Source organism: Zosterops lateralis (assembly GCF_965231275.1).
Source record: "Zosterops lateralis genome assembly, chromosome: 21".
Taxonomy (NCBI): Eukaryota; Metazoa; Chordata; class Aves; order Passeriformes; family Zosteropidae; genus Zosterops; species Zosterops lateralis.
This window is the reverse complement of record NC_139781.1, coordinates 9,079,915-9,096,745: the sequence shown is the minus strand read 5'-3', so window position 1 is coordinate 9,096,745 and position 16,831 is coordinate 9,079,915. Positions and strand designations below refer to the sequence as shown.

Sequence of the window (16,831 nt, the reverse complement as noted above, 5' to 3'; positions counted from 1 at the left end):
GGGGAAGGGAGACAGGATTGGACACAGGGAAAAGTGGGACTCGGATGAGTTTTGATGGGAATCCCATCAAAACTGGGAGCTGATCAGCTGGAATTCCATGGATTTTGCTCCTTGGCTCTTTAGATAAATTGGAATGACAACTCCAGCTCCAACCATTAACTCTGAGCTGTGAAAACCCCTGGGGACTCTGGGGCTGGATCAGCTTTTTTTCTGCAGAAATTCTCCCACAAATCCAACCCTGGCACACCCTGAGGCTGTTTCCTCTCCCCTGTCCCTTGTTATGGACATTTTCACTTCTCAGGGTGGAGGGAGCTCTGCCTGCCCTGGGGAATCCTCCAGGAAAACTCATCCAGGGCCAAATCCAAGCTTTGGTTGGGATGGAAACCTTTGGAAAGGCTTCACATCCACCAAGATCCCAAATCAGTGATGGGATAAAATATTTATTCCACAACCTGCTGCTCTTGTCCCAGGCTCCTCCTGGGACAGAGGGAAACAGGAGGGAGGGAAGAGAGGAAATTATTCATTTTCCACATCCTGAGAGGAGACAGAGCAGCCAGGCAGGCTCAGGGAGGCCTGGAAGAGCTGACAGAAAACACCCCTGGGAATGTCCAGCACATGTGGAATGTCCCTTTGTCACTGAAGTCCCTGAGCCCTCCTGGCACTGGAGCCGCTTACTCAGCCCGGAGTGTTTCTCACACCAAAATCCCATCAATTATGGGTGGTTTAATTTTAATAATAATGATAATGATAATAATAATAATAATAATAATAATAATTTTCACATATAACATATATATTATATTATATTATATTATATTATATCATATTACATTATATTATCATATTATAGTATATTATATCTTATACTATATTATATTATATCTATTATACATTGTATTTTCTAAATTATATCATATTATATTATCTTTTTATATATTATTATAATAAATTATTATATCTTATACTATATTATATTATATCTATTATACATTATATTTTCTATATAATATTATATTGTATTATATTTTTATATATTATTATAATATATTATTATATATGATACTATATTATATTATATCTATTATACATTATATTTTCTATATAATATAATATAATTTAATATAATATAATGTTATATTATATTATATTATATTATATTATATTATATTATATTATATTATATTATATAGTATAATATAATATTATAATATATTATGTTATATATTATATATTTATATATTTTATATATATGGAGTTTATATATATATTATACATATGTTATATATGTGTGATTTTATATATATATATATGTTATAATAATATAAATAATAATTAATTAACTCCAGAGAGGAAAACCCTGCACAGGGTGAGAATGAAGGAGGGATGAGGATGAGGATGGAGAAGAGGCAGACACAGCCGGGAGCACCAGGAGGATCAGGGATGCTGCAAAAGGGGATTTTCCCACTCATGGACACAAACCCAGAAAACCCTGAAAGGATTAAAAAATAACCCAGTGCCCCAAACCTATAAAAACAACACAGCGCCCCAAATGTCCTAAAAATAATTCCGTGCCCCACAGGAGTCTGGCCCTCGGGGATTCTCTTGCCTTTTTAGGACTTTTTTAGCTGCATTTTGTTTAAGGATGGAAGATTCCTGCCTCCAGCCCCGGCTCGTGAATCACACTGAGGAATCCCAACCTCTTCTGGACCCTTCATCCATCAATTAGGGGATTTTTTCCTTTGGTAAATATCCCTGTCAACACAGGCAATTCCCTCTGAAAAAGGAAGGGATGGAGGGACAACATCCCTGGTTTGCCGCAGGATCCTCATCCCAGCGAGGCTCACAATCCCATTTATTACACTTTGGACTTTTTCAGCCGAGGAAAAATCAGGCGATGGAAATATTTGTGTCTCACTTCCAGTTTTACACCCTTTACAGCCTTAAAAATGGAAATTTAAGGGGCTTTTGAGGAGTTTTGGGGCAGCACAAGGGGGGTTTAGCAGTGCTGGACCCTCTGGAGGGGGATGAGGAGGATGAGGGGTGAAGAGATTTGTGTCCAAGCTGGGAAAATTTGGGAATAACAGCCAGGAAAGTGACTTCAGGCCCTTCCTTCCATCACTCTGTGAAATCCCAGAGTGGACACAAAACAAACCCTCATTAAACCCTCCCCTCTCTTCTCTTGGGATGGAGATGAATCATCTGCCACCCTTGTGGCTGATAAAAGTCTCCAGAAGCCAGAGAGGGACCCAAATTGCTGCTCCACTTTTCTGGGAAGGACTTGTAAAAGCTGCTTTATAAAACTTCCTGGCAAATTCTGAATTTTCGGGCCCCATGGTCACTTCCATGGCCCTCCCCCTGTCCTGGGACATCTCCCCCTGTCCCAGGCTGCTCCAAACCCCAATGTCCAGCCTGGCCTGGGACATTCCAGGGATCCAGGGGCAGCCACAGCTGGAAAACCTCTGCCAGGACCTCCCCATCCTCCCAGAGAGGAATTTCTTCTCCATATTCCACCTAAATCCTCATTCTTTTATTTTCAAACCGTTCCTCTAGTCCTGGCACCATCTGGCCGCGTTAGAAATCCCTCTCCCTCCTTTTTTTTTTTTTTTTTCTTTTTTTTTTTTCTTTTTTTTTTTTTTTTTTTTTTTGTTTGGTTTTTTTTTGTGTGTGTGTGTGTGTGTTTTTGTTTGTTTGTTTGTTTGTTGGGGGTTTTTTTGTTGTTTCTTTTTTGTTGGGTTTTTGTTTTTGTTTTTGTTTTTTGTTTTTTGTGGGGTTTTGGGGGGGATTTTTTTGTGGTTTTTTGGGTTTTTTTGGTTTTTTGTTTTCGGTCCCTCCCGGTACCGGAGGCAGGAGGATGCGGGGCCGGGCTGGGATGGAGGCGGAGGGAAAGGCGGTGCCGGGGACAGCGGGGGACGGCGCTCTCCGCCTTCCCGGCCATAAAACCCCGGGGCTGGGCTGGGCTGGGCGGAGAGGAGCGGAGAGAGGAGAGAAGCGGAGAGAAGAGCAGCCGGGCCACCCTGCCCTGCCCAGGTAAGGGGGGCGGTGGGATGGGGGTCCCCGGGCGGGGAGAGCTGGGAGGCTGCGGGGCTGAGCCGGGCTGGCTCCTCTCCTGTCCCCATTCATGTCCCTGTTCGTGTTCCTCGCTCATATCCCTGTTCATGTTCCTGTCCATATCCCTGTTCTTATCCCTGTCCATGTCCCTGTCCATATCCCTGTCCATATCCCTGTTCTTATCCCTGTCCATATCCCTGTCCATGTCCCTGTCCATATCCCTATTCATATCCCTGTCCATATCCCTGTCCATGTCCCTGTCCATATCCCTGTCCATATCCCTGTTCATATCCCTGTCCATGTTCCTGTCCATGTCCCTGTCCATATCCCTGTTCATATCCCTGTTCTTATCCCTGTCCATGTCCCTGTCCATGTTCCTGTCCATGTCCCTGTCCATATCCCTGTCCATATCCCTGTCCATATCCCTGTCCATATCCCTGTCCATGTCCCTGTCCATGTTCCTGTCCATGTTCCTGTCCATATCCCTGTCCATGTCCCTGTCCATATCCCTGTCCATATCCCTGTCCATATCCCTGTCCATATCCCTGTCCATATCCCTGTCCATATTCCTGTCCATGTCCCTGTCCATATCCCTGTCCATATCCCTGTCCATATCCCTGTTCATATCCCTGTCCATGTCCCTGTCCATATCCCTGTCCATATCCCTGTCCATATCCCTGTCCATATCCCTGTCCATGTCCCTGTCCATGTCCCTGTCCATGTCCCTGTCCATATCCCTGTCCATATCCCTGTCCATATCCCTGTCCATGTCCCTGTCCATATCCCTGTTCATATCCCGCTCACATCCCTATTCATATCCCCACTCATGTTCCCCTTTATATCCCTGCTCATATCCCTATTCACATCCCTGTTCACATCCCTGTCCATATCCCTGTTCCCATCCCTGTTCCTATCCCTGTTCATATCCCCACTCATATCCCCCTTTATATCCCTGTTCATATCCCTGTTCATATCCCTATTCACATCCCTGTTCATATCCCCATTCCTGTCCCCGCTGATGTCCCCACCGGCTGCCTGGGGTGGTCAGAGGGGACACCGGGGCTCCTCTGTCTGTCCCCCCCAAGCCGAGCCCCCAGCCCACCCCAGGCTCCCCCAGCCCTGGCAAAGGGATGCTCCAGGCACAGGCGGCTCCTGCCCCGGGCAGGGAATGGCCGGGAAAAGGACCCGGCGCCGCCGCGGGAGGGGATTTGGGCACCGCTGATCCTCTTTCCATCCTTCCGGCTCTTCCTAAAGGCGATTCTCGCCCTGAGCCGGGAGGAGGAGTGTGCTCAGAGCTGCCCAGAAGTGCCCGCAGAGTTCTGTCTTTGTCCTTTCGTCTCTCCCAATTTTGTCTTGGGATCTTTTGGAGCAGCTCCAGGGAGTCTTTGCTGCAGGACGGGGCGAGACTTCGGGCTGTTCTTTGGCTGTGGGACCAGTTTTGGGGGGTCCCAACCTCTGAGCAGAGCCAGGACAGCTCTGGGATCACCCAGGGAGGGGACAGAGCCTTTTCCCTCCCTGGTCTCCCAAAATCCCTGCCCAGAGCTCTGTGGATCCCGGCTCGGGCTGCTGAGCCAGGTTTATGTAAGCTGCTCATTTGCGGTGTCAAGAGACATCCAAGAACCGGCCTGGCTTTTGGAAAAATGTATAAATCCGTGCCTGGGAAATGTATAAATCCGTGGCATCTGCCCCGAGGCTGCAGCAGCAGCAGCAGCAGCCCAGGATTTGTCTTTGTCCCAACCCCTTGGCTGCCAGTCCGCCTTGAGCACTTTCCAGCAGCAAGGGCAGAGCTGGAGTGTCAAAAATGTTCTGGTTTTATGTCCCTCTGTCCTTCAAGTGCCGCTTTTCCCCAGCCCTGGGGTGGTTTCACAGCCCCTCCAGCCCTGGGGTGACTCCACAGCTCTGGGGTGGTTTCACAGCCCCTCCAGCCCCCAGGGTGGTTCCACAACCCCTGGGTGGCTCCACAGCCCCTCCAGCCCCAGGGTGTCTCCACAGCCCCTCCAGCCCCGGGGTGGTTTCACAGCCCCTCCAGCTCCTCCAACAGCCCCTCCAGCCCCAGGGTGACTCCACAACCCCTTTAGCCCCAGAGTGACTCCACAGCCCCTCCAGCCCCTGGATGACTCCACAACCCCTCCAGCCCCTCCAGCCCCGGGGTGTTTCCACAGCCCCTCCAACCCCAGGGTGACTCCACAACCCCTCCAGCCCCTACAGCCCTGGGGTGGCCCCACAGCTCCAGAGTGGCTCCTCAGCCCCTCCAGCCCTGGCTGTGCGGGGCCCCAGCGCCGGGAGCTCCTCCCTTGGCAGCTGCTCCTGCCCGCAGGATGTTGGGCTGGCGGGTCCCCAGGGTGTGACAGCCCTGCCTTTCCTGTTGTTGACAGCAGCCCCACGTCGCTGCATCTTCCTGGGCTGAAGGACTGAGCCCTCTCTGCTCTCTGGGGAGCTCAGGTGGAGATGGCACGGGCAGAGCACGGGCAGTGTGCCATGGAAGGGGAGCTGGCTTTGGATAACGCTGCCTGCTCCAAGAGCCAGGGGCTGGGGAAGGGAGAGAGATGAGTTCCAGACTCCTGGAGAGACGAGGATCTGGTCCTGCCCTGCCTGCTGACACAAATCAGATGTTTAGTGGTGGCTTGGACTCTGTGATCTCAGAGAGCTTTTCCGATATAAACAATTCTATGATTCCGTGTGTGATGTGGCTTGGGGTAGTTTCCAATCACTTTGGGGTTGGGGCAATGGCTTGAACCCCTTTGGGATCTCCTCCAATCCCTCGGGATTGGGGCAATGGCTTGAGAGACCCCTTGGGATCCCCTCCAACCACTCAGGATTGGGGTAATGGCTTGAGGCTCCTTGGGATCACTTGGGATTTGGGGCAGTGGCTTGAGAGGCCTCTTGGGATCCCCTCCAATCATTTGGGATTGGGGCAATGGCTTGAGAGGCCCTTTGGGACCCCCACCAATCATTTTGGGATTGGGGCAATGGCTTGAGGCCCCTTGGGATCCCCTCCAATCCCTCGGGATTGGGGCAATGATTTGAGAGGCCCTTTGGGATCTCTTCCAATCACTTGAGATTGGGGCAATGGCTTGAGAGGCCCCTTGGGATCACTTGGGGTTGGGGCAATGGATCCCTGCAGCCAGTTGGGATCAGCACAGTGGACCATCTTTTCTGCCAGTTTTAACACATTTTTGACCCCTTTGTGCCTCAGGTGGGAGCAGCAGGAGCTCACCATGGCCCTGGCAGACCCCGCGGGCTGCGCCAAAGGCGGCGAGGACAACAACCCCTTCCCCGACATCATCGAGCTGAACGTGGGGGGACAGGTGTACATCACCCGGCACCCCACGCTGGTCAGCGTGCCCGGCTCGCTGCTCTGGGACATGTTCACCCAGAAAAACACGCGCTCTCTGGCCCGGGACAGCAAAGGCCGCTTTTTCGTGGACAGGGATGGATTTCTGTTCCGTTACATCCTGGATTACCTGCGAGACCGGCAGCTGGTGCTGCCCGAGCACTTCCCGGAGCGCAGCCGCCTGCAGCGCGAGGCCGAGTATTTCGTGCTGCCCGAGCTGGTGAAGCTGTTGGCGCCCAAACTCAGCGAGCAGAACTCCTTGGGGGATGATCCGTGCCAGAGCGACCCCGAGGAGCTGTCCCCAGGTGGGGACACCACCCGCAGCTTGGCCTCGGTGCCACCCGGTGCTGTGTCTGGCGCCACCACCACCGAGGGTCGCAGGGCTGGCTTCATCACCATCGGCTACCGCGGCTCCTACACGCTGGGCAGGGACAGCCAGACAGACGCCAAGTTCCGCAGGGTGGCCCGGATCATGGTGTGCGGCAAGACCTCGCTGGCCAAGGAGGTTTTTGGGGACACCTTGAACGAGAGCAGAGACCCGGACAGGCCCCCGGAGAGGTACACGTCCAGGTACTACCTCAAGTTCACCTTCCTGGAGCAAGCCTTTGACAAACTGGCCGACGCCGGGTTCCACATGGTGGCCTGCAACTCCACGGGCACCTGTGCCTTCGCCCACGAGCAGACGGACGACAGGATCTGGACCTCTTACACCGAATATGTTTTCTACCGTGAGTGACACAAAACCGCCGAGCATCCACTGACTGTCCCTCTCCCACCCCGTGCGCTGGCTGTGGCCTAGAAGGTAGAAATCCATCCCTGAATCCTGGAATCCTCCCTTTGCCTCATTTTTCAGTTGGTTCTTGCTGTTGTTGTTTTTTTTCCCTTCCTTTTTTGCTCCACGTTGAACCCGCCCGGCTCTTCCTTGTAGCAACCGCCGACCACCAACCTTCTTCCTTCTTCCCTTCTCTCCGACTTCTGCGCTCCCAACCTTCCCTGGATGTTTGGACTCGGACACTGCTGTGGACGTGGGATGGGTGGGAAGGGCTGTGGGACACTCTGGACACTGCTGTGGATGTGGGTTGGGTGGGAAAGGGTTTGGGACACTCTGGACACTGCTGTGGATGTGGGATGGGTGGGAAGGGCTGTGGGACACTCTGGACAATTTTCCAAGCTGGACATTCCTGCAGCTGGATGGGTTTGGACACTGGGCTGGGCTCTCTCCACTGGATCCTGCTGTACAAACACACACAAACACACACACTGAGACCTGCCTGGGGAGGGGAGGGGGTTGGGAGAGGAATTGTTGGGATAAAGCAGAGCCAGGGGAAGGGGTGGGGGTTGGAAAGTCGCAGCAGCAGCAGGATTGGCAGGAGCTCTGTAAGCAGCTTAGCCCCAGGCTGGCAGAGCTTGGGAAGGGGAGAGGCTCCCCCTGAGCTGAGACGTGGCCACGGCTCCAGGATGCCTCGTGGGGGAATTTTTGGGGTTTGTTTTTTTTTTTTGGGAGGGGTAGATGTTCTGTGAGGGGAGTGGGGAAGGCTCGATGTGCTCGGGGGTGTAAAATGTTGATGCAGCTCTCAAACTCCTCACAGCCTTGTCAGACAAAAAATCCCTTCATTTATTGTTTGGAGCACAGTGGGAATCACAGGATGAGGTTGGGATCTGGTTGGTGGTGAGGCCACAGCTTCACCCAGGAAAGGGAATTTTGGTGCTCTCCTGTGAGGTGTTTCCAATCCCAGCTCTCCAGGCCCTCCTGGGCTGGAGCTGCTGCTGCTCTCCCCCACTGGGCAATGGGGATAAAGGGACAGCCCGGAGTGTCCCCTGCCCAGCTGGCACAGCACAGAGGAGCTTTGGGAGGGGGTTCCAAGAGGAGAAGGAGGAACACAGAGTTATCAGAGCCTCTGTGCCTTGCTCTGCCCTCCTGGGCAGGATCCCAGGGCAGCACATCCCCGAGCCCAGCCCTGGGTGATCCCAGCCCCAGCCCTGGGTGATGCCCAGCCCCAGCCCTGCACACAGCCTGCAGGGGATGTCCCTGATGTCCCTGTCTGCTGCCTGTGCCTGTCCCCTGGTGCTCTGCCACCCATCCCTGGCGTCCGGGACCCATCCTTGACACCCACCATCCAGCCATGACATCCACCATCCACCCAAAGCACCCATCATCCATCCCTGTTCCCACCCTCCATCCCTGTTCCCACCCTCCATCCCTGTTCCCTCACTTTCCATCTCTCTTCTCCCACCCTCCATCCCTTTTCCCAAACCCTCCATCCCTTTTCCCAAACCCTCCATCCCTTTTCCCAAACCCTCCATCCCTGTTCCCACCCTCCATCCCTGTTCCCACCCTCCATCCCATCCCCTGTGCAGCCCCTGGAGCAGGACCAGGATCTCCTCCCCACCTGGACAACATCCAAAGTGCCATTCCTGCTTGGGATTTACATGGGAGAAATATTTGCAGCTGCTTCCTGGAGAGGAGGGAGGGCTTTGGGGCCAACAGAAATTTCAAACCAGGTTCTCCCTCTCTCCTGAAGAAGGGGAAGGCAAAAAAAAAAACCACAGTATTTTGACTTTTTTTTTTTTTTTTTTTTTTCATGGTCGTGTTCCTCATTCCAACAACCTCTGGAAGAGGAAATGACAACCAGCTTAAGAGAAGACAAGAAAAAAAAGGAACTTGAGCTCTGTGTGCACACACACACACAAAAAAAAAAACTTTTAAATAAAAGGGGGAGGGGACCTGAATTCCATATTTGCTTTATTTTATTTTTTGAAGTCAATTTTTTTCTAAGTAGGATTGGGAAAAGAAATTGCTGCCTTGTGGGAAATGGGGCTGTTTTGATGTTTTTTTCCCCCACTGGAACTGGGCTGAAAATTTTGATCTCCCTGGAGAAGGAGTTTTTGCCTGAGGGAGAAACCAGAATGGCAGAGTCAGAATTCCAGGGGTTTTGATGTGGCAGGTTCTGGGACTGGGGCTGCTCAACCCAATCCCCCACAGGAAACACGGGCAGAGTTTATCCCTGAATGGTTTTCCTGGAAAAATCCTTTTGTTGAGATCCATCTCCACAAAAAAAAAAAAACAAAAAACCAAAAAAACCAAAAAAAAAAAAAAAAAAAAAAACAAAAAAAAAAAAACCACCTGATTTGGGGCTGCTCCTTTTCCTTGGATATATTTATTTATAGGAAAGGTGTCCTTGTTGTGGCTGGGAAGAGAATCTGGCTCATTTGATCCTCAGGAAAAACCTTGGATCAAATTGTCTGGGGAATGGTGGCACGGAAAAGCGTTTCAGTGAGGTCTCCTCCTCTGAACAATCCTGGAAAATTGGGAAAGAACAGGCAGGGAATGGCTGGAGTGAGCTGGGAGCTCTCAGGGAGACAGTGGAGAAGAAATTCTCTGATGTTGTCTGGTTTTCCTGGGAATATTCCCACATTTTTTTCCTTTTCCCCAAGAGGACAGGACCCTGTTCCCCACCTTCCTGCCACTGCAAACCGGGCTAAGCCAAGCTCCAGGTGCTGCTGGAGGTGCTGGTGGCATCATTCCGCTCTTTTCCTGGAGCTCCATCCAGAAATCCTCCCCATCCTCTGCATTTCCAGGGCTGGGGAGGGGTTTGGGATGGATTTGGGATGGGGTTTGGGGTGGGGTTTGGGATGGGTTTGGGATGGGTTTGGGATGGGTTTGGGATGGGTTTGGGATGGGTTTGGGATGGGTCCCAATGATGTCCAGGCTGGTGGCATCATCCCACTCTCTTCCTGGAGCTCCATCCAGAAATTCTCCCCATCCCCTGCATTTCCAGGGGTTTGGGATGGCCCAGCTCATCCCTGGGAATGCTGGAACACACCTGGAGCAGGGGGGATTATCCAGGAAAACCAGGGCTGGGAGGAATCCTTGGGATTATTTTAATAATCTGAGCACTGAGCACTCAGCAGCTTTTCTCATCCTGCTGGGAGCAGGGGCTGGGATGGGGTTTGGGATGGGGTTTGGGATGGGGTTTGGGATGGGTTTGGGATGGGTTTGGGATGGAGTTTGGGATGGGGTTTGGGATGGGTTTGGGATGGGTTTGGGATGGGTTTGGGATGGAGTTTGGGATGGGTTTGGGATGGGTTTGGGATGGGATTTGGGATGGGTTTGGGATGGGTTTAGGATGGGGTTTGGGATGGGTTTAGGATGGGGTTTGGGATGGGTTTGGGATGGGTTTAGGATGGGGTTTGGGATGGGTTTGGGATGGGTTTGGAATGGAGTTTGGGATGGGGGTTTGGGATGGGTTTGGGATGGGTTTGGGATGGGTTTGGGATGAGTTTGGGATGGGGTTTGGGATGGGTTTGGGATGGGTTTGGGATGGATTTGGGATGAATTTGGGATGGATCCCAAGGGTGTCCAGGCAGCAGACCCCTGGGGAAGGCCCTGCTCTCCCTGCAGAGCTCAGCACACACCAGGGAACATTTAAATAAAGAGCTCCCAGCTCCCCAAGGGGGAACCCAACCCAGCCTCTCATTTTGAGATTCCCAGAAAATCCCAAAATAAACCCTCTGGAGGGAGGGAGGGAGGCAGGAGCTGGGGCTGGCTCTGCCCTCCCAGACAGGCACAAATTGCAGGTTGCTCCTTGAAAAAATGAGTTTAAGGGAAAAGCCAAACCCCATCTGTCTCCATCTGCCACCCCTGGAGAACATCTGGAAACACTTTGTGTCCTCGGGCTGCTCCAGCCCCACCCCAAAGGGACCCTTTTGGTGGCAGGGGGGCCCCAAACTGAGGTTTTGATCTTTTTTTTTCCCTCAAAATCCAGGTTCTGAGTGTTCCCATCCACTCAGAACTACAGAAAATTCCAAACTGGAAAGGGCCCTACAGGAATCGAGGTTTGTTTGGTTTAATTTGGGGCCCTTTCCGGGACGAGGGAGAGCCCAGCCCTGAAAACCCAAACAAAACCCAAATGTTTAAGGCTTGAAGATGAAAAGAATAAATAAAGGAAACTGGAGGGAAAAAAAATAAATAAAAAAAAATTTAAAAAAAAAAGGGGGAAAAGAGCAGAGAAAAAAGAGCAAGGAAAAAAGGGCAGAGAAAAGAGAGTGAGCTCCTTGTTCCAATCCATTCTATCTCCTTTTGTGATGAATATTCCAATTTACAGTGACCAACCAACACAAGACACAAAATCCTATAGAATCTCCACACAGCCTATAAGAACTACTACATTACCATGTGTTATATTTTAAACTCTAAAAACTCCTCTTTAGACTTTTCTGTTTTGCTCCATTGACCTTTGGATCCCTCAGGGATTGTTCAATCCAAAGGGATTCTCCTTCAGCTGGCTAAGATATTGTTTTCAGGTTATAGAGTAACTAAGACTTGGTATCCTACAACTCAAATTAAGCTTCCATTTCTATTTCCATTCTAGGTTTCACATTTTCAGAATCTTTTGCTGAGCAATCATATTTATAAGGTTTCCCTGATTCATCTTCCCCAATGGAAAAAGGCCTTAAAGCTCATCCAGTTCTATGGACAGGGATCCCCCTCCCCTATCCCAGATGTTTCCAAACCCCATCCAACATTTTCCCATCCCACAACCAGGTGGGATAAATAAAACCCCTTGGAAATTTCTTCCTCAGAGCTGAGACTTCCAACCAAAAAAAAAAAAAATCCCAGGATAAACCCAAACCTTTCCTTTTTCCAAGGGATTAGAGCTCTCCTGGTGCTGTCCCCTCTTATTCCCATTATTCCCATTATTCCCATCATTCCCATTATTCCCATTATTCCCCTTATTCCCATTATTCCCATTGTTCCTATTATTCCCATTATTCCCCTTATTCCTATTATTCTCATTATTCCCATTAGTCCCATTATTCCCATTATTCCCATTAGTCCTATTATTCTCATTTTTCCCATTATTCTCATTATTCCTATTAGTCCTATTATTCCCATTATTCCTATTTTTTCCCATTATTCCCATTATTCCCATTAATCCCATTATTACCATTATTCCCATTATTCCCATTAGTCCCATTAGTCCCATTAGTCCCATTATTCCCATTATTCCCCTTATTCCTATTATTCCCATTAGTCCCTAATTTGTTGTTAATAAAGCCTTTTAATCAGCCCCAAGGATTAAATTCCACCGAGGAGCTCTGGGAAAGGCCTTTCCCAGGGATGCTGAGCTGAGGGGAGGGTTTGGGGCTGCAGGAATGGGATGACAGGGGACAGGGACAAGGGTAAAAATGACATTTCACCAGCAGAATTTGCCTTTAACTGAGACAGGAGAGGAGTAAACAGGAAATTGTTTCGCAACCTCCTGCCACCAACGCTTCCCCTGCTCCTCCCCGCCCCAAAGACCCCAAAATCTCCCCAGAAAAAGTTTTTTTTCTCTGGATCTGGGGGTGCCTTGGCCCCACAAGGGTGTTGGGGATGGAGCAGCAAACCTGGAACCCCAAAAATTCCTTTATCCAGGGAGAGGGAACCCGGATTCCCATCACTCCCAGATATTCCAGCAGGGATTTTGGAGTTGGCAAATCCTCCCTGACATTTTTTCCACCCCATTTTTCCTGCTGTGTTTGCACTTTTTAAATCCTTTAAATTGTTTTTCCTGCTCCTCATCCCTGGGAATGTCCCGTCCTCTCCTTTAATGGAGCAGCTCCAAACCTGAGGGCTCAGTCAGAGTTTTGGTTATTTTATTCCCAAATTATCTTTGTCCTTTGTGTGCCTGGAGGGGATTTAACCACCCCCAGGGGAACATTAAAAAAAAAAAAAATTCAAAAAAAAAAAAAATCCAACCCCCCCCCAAACAAAACAAACCAAAACCAAAACCAAAACAAAAAAAAAAACCAAACCAAAACAAAAACAAAAACAAAAAAAAACAAACAAAACAAACCCCAAAAAAACCCACAAACCACCCCCCAAAAAATAAAAATAAAAATAAAAAAACCAAAAAAACCAAAAAAAACCTACCAAAAAAAAAAAAAAAAACACCACCCACATTAACTCCACATCGCAGCATTTTAACCGGAATTTGACTCCAAAGGGACTGAAATCTCCAGGTCCTGGGTTTGGAAGGATTCCAAATCATCCTGAACTCCCAAAAAAATTGCCAGGAAAGCGTTTCCAGAGAGCTGGATTTTGGAGTGGGCACTGCAGGGCTGATGCCAAATATTCCTCCCAGTTCCTGAAATTTCAGAGTGGTTTTAATCCTTCCCCTCTCCTCTCCCTCCCAGCAAACCGCAGCCCCTGGAAAGAGCAGCTGCTTCTTTCCAAAGGGATTAATTTGGGTTTGGATGAGGAATGAGGGTTTGGCATTGGGATCTCCGCAGTGAGAGGTTCCCTTCCTTTTCTCCCTCCCTGGGGCTGAGGTCAGCCAGAAATGGAGGAGAAACTGTCCTGAGCTTTGGCAGGAGCCAGGGATTATCTCTGTGCTCCCAGGTGTGTCCCCAGGTGTGTCCCAGGTGTGTCCCCAGGTGTGTCCTGGGTGTGTTTCCAGGTGTGTTCCCAAAAATGTTCCCAGGTGTGTTCCCAGGTGTGTCCCAGGTGTGTTCCCAAAAATGTTCCCAGGTGTGTCCCCAAGTGTGTCCCAGGTGTGTCTCCAGATGTGTCCCCAGGTGTGTTCCCAGGTGTGTTCCCAGGTGTGTCCCCAAGTGTGTCCCCAGGTGTGTCCCAGGTGTGTTCCCAGGTGTGTTCCAGGTGTGTCTCCAGGTGTATCCCAGGTGTGTCCCCAGGTGTATCCCAGGTGTGTCCCCAGGTGTGTCCCAGGTGTGTTCCCAGGTGTGTCCCCAGGTGTGTTCCAGGTGTCCCCAGGTGTGTTCCCAGGTGTGTCCCCAGGTGTGTTCCCAGGTGTGTTCCCAGGTGTGTCCCCAGGTGTGTTCCCAGGTGTGTCCCAGGTGTGTTCCCAGGTGTGTTCCCAGGTGTGTCCCCAGGTGTGTCCCAGGTGTGTTCCCAGGTGTGTTCCCAGGTGTATCCCAGGTGTGTCCCCAGGTGTATCCCAGGTGTGTCCCCAGGTGTTCCCAGGTGTGTTCCAGGTGTGTTTCCAGATGTGCTCCAGGTGTGTTCCCAGCTTCTCTGGGAATTCCATCCCAGACCTCCCCACCCTCCCAGCCAGGAATTCCTCCCCAGTGTCCAAAATCCGAGGCTCGGAGTGGTCATTGTGACCTCCCCTGGACATCCCAGTTGGGATCAGCACTCCCAGATAATTAATTAAATCAAATTAATTAATTAAATTTTGGATGGAAACATTGGAGGGGGCTGGGAACAGCTGGAGCATCTTCCATCCATGGAAGGTGGGGTTTTTTTTGGTTGGTTTATTTTATTTGTGGGGTTTCTTTTTTTTTCTCTTTTTATTCTGAAGACCAAAAAAAAACCCAAGCCATTATTTAAATAACAGGATCTCAGTATCTCAGTGCCACTGATTTAAAGGGATTTAACTCCAACCTTAAAGCCCGGAGTGCTGCAATTTCCTGATTAATTCTTCCCAAAAAAAAAAAAAAAAACCAAAAAAAAAACAAGCATAAAGCCCCTCCTGGCCTTGGCCCTGCTCTCCCTGGATCCTTCCCTTCCCCAGGTGAACATTCCCAGCTCTCTCCTGACTCTCTGAATTTGATTTAAATCCCACTGATGTTCCTGACACATCCAGGGGACATTCCCAAAAGGCACATTCCTGTGTCCTGTTTGTCGTTCCATCCATCCCAATGGAAATTTTTCCATCAGAAAAGGAATTTTTTCCCACCCACCTCCAGCACCCCATTATTCCATTTTCCCCTTCCCTGTTTCCCCTTTCCTGGATAATAAAGGGCCCCTCAGGAACATCCCATTATTCCATTATTTATATGTTTGGAATGAATTCTTGATTCCATTATTCCTTTTCTCTCCCTTAATAAGCTTTTAATCCACGTTGGAAGTTCAACAATTCCCTCCTTTGGCTCCAGAATTTCCTTAAAAGCCTCTTGCATGGCCTTCATCCAAAAAAAAAAACTCAGGAAAATGGAATAATTTTGGAATGGAATAATAAAATGGAATAACTGCTCTCCATTATCCACCAATCTGTGGGCTGAACATAAAACCAAGGGAATTTTTAATTTTTTTTTTTTTATTATTATTATTAGTAAGGGTTTTTCATTCTGCTTTTAATTATGATTTTGATTTAATTAATACGCAGCCATAATTCCGAAATGGACTTTGCAAAATGTGCTCAGGTAAAGGATTTATTCCACAGGGGAAAAATGCACATTTGGGATTAATTACGACCAAATTGGTCATTAATGAAGTTTTTAGGGTTAATTAGAACCAGGTGCAAATTTCTCAGGAAACAATGCAGAAAATCCCAATTTTTTTTTGGTAAAAAAAAAAAAAAAAAAAAAAAAAAAAAAAAAAAAAAAAAATGTTTAAAAAAGTGTTTATTCCTGCAGTTCCCAAATGGAACTTGCCTATTTCCCCCTTTCCAACAATATTTCAGGATTGAGGATAATTTTCATCTCCCTCTCCACGTTTTATTAATGGGTTTCCAGGGAAAACTCCAATAGCAACCAGGTCCAACCAGGCAGAGTTGCCTCATCCCAGCCCCCCTTGGCTTCCAGCAAAAAAAACATGGAATTAATAAAAAATTTGGGAATATCTGCAGATTCTCCCTTCTTTTCTGCAAGTTGAAAAACAGGTCGTTGATCCCATTTTACAGCTGAGGTTTTCCAGGATGGAGAGCAGGAAATATTCCAAGGTTTCCAAGGGTGGCTCCTTTGTTTTTCCAGTGGGAAAAAAATAAATCTTTGTTTTTTGTGATGTCCAGGTTTGTTCTGATCCCAAATTTAGGGAAGGGGATGCGCCAGGACACTGCTCTGTCCCTGTTCCTACAGGACATCTCCGATCAAAATTCCCTTTCCAAAAATTCCCTTTTTTTTTGCTTCTTCAAGGGCATCTCTTGCTGAAATTGGGATGAGGTTGAGCTGGAGAACTTTTCCATGGATTAAAGAGGAGTTGAGTTATTCCCAACTTCCAAAAGGCAGGAAACTCTTGGGAAGACCCCAAGAGATATTTTGCAAAAAAGCTCCATAAAACCTGGCTGGGCTCGTGGCACATCCAAGGGGAAAATCCCAGGGAATGATTTGTCATGGGACAGAACCACAGAGCCCGTTCTCCTTTGCATCCCTCTCCAGAATTCCACGATTTTGGAGCAGGATCCAGACCCACACATGAGTGCACAGGTGTGGATGTGGAACACCAGAATTCCACAAGAATTCCACAATTTTGGAGCAGGATCCAAACCCACACGTGGATGTGGAGGGAGGTCAATCAGAATTCCATTATTTTGGAGCAGGATCCACCGTGTGTGGATGGGAAACACCAGAATTCCATGATTTTGGAGCAGGATCCAGATCCACAGTGGGTGCACAGGTGTGGATATGGAACACCTGAATTCCATGAGAATTCCACAATTTTGGAGCAGGATCCAGACCCACACATGAGTGCACAGCTGTGGATGGGGAACACCAGAATTCCACAAG

The 16,831-nt window shown here is 49.0% G+C and overlaps 2 protein-coding genes across 2 annotated transcripts in view; both read left to right on the top strand.

Moving 5' to 3' along the window:
* Positions 1-16,831, top strand: part of LOC310917755 (endothelin receptor type B-like) — a 372,101-nt gene that overhangs the window by 179,183 nt on the left and 176,087 nt on the right. The gene's annotated exons all lie outside the window — the stretch shown is intronic.
* LOC310917743 (BTB/POZ domain-containing protein KCTD12-like) lies at positions 6,248-9,956 on the top strand. The gene has a single exon (XM_083876244.1). It carries the CDS (start codon positions 6,267-6,269, stop codon positions 7,116-7,118), a length of 852 nt encoding a protein of 283 aa, XP_083732370.1. The 5' UTR covers positions 6,248-6,266; the 3' UTR covers positions 7,119-9,956.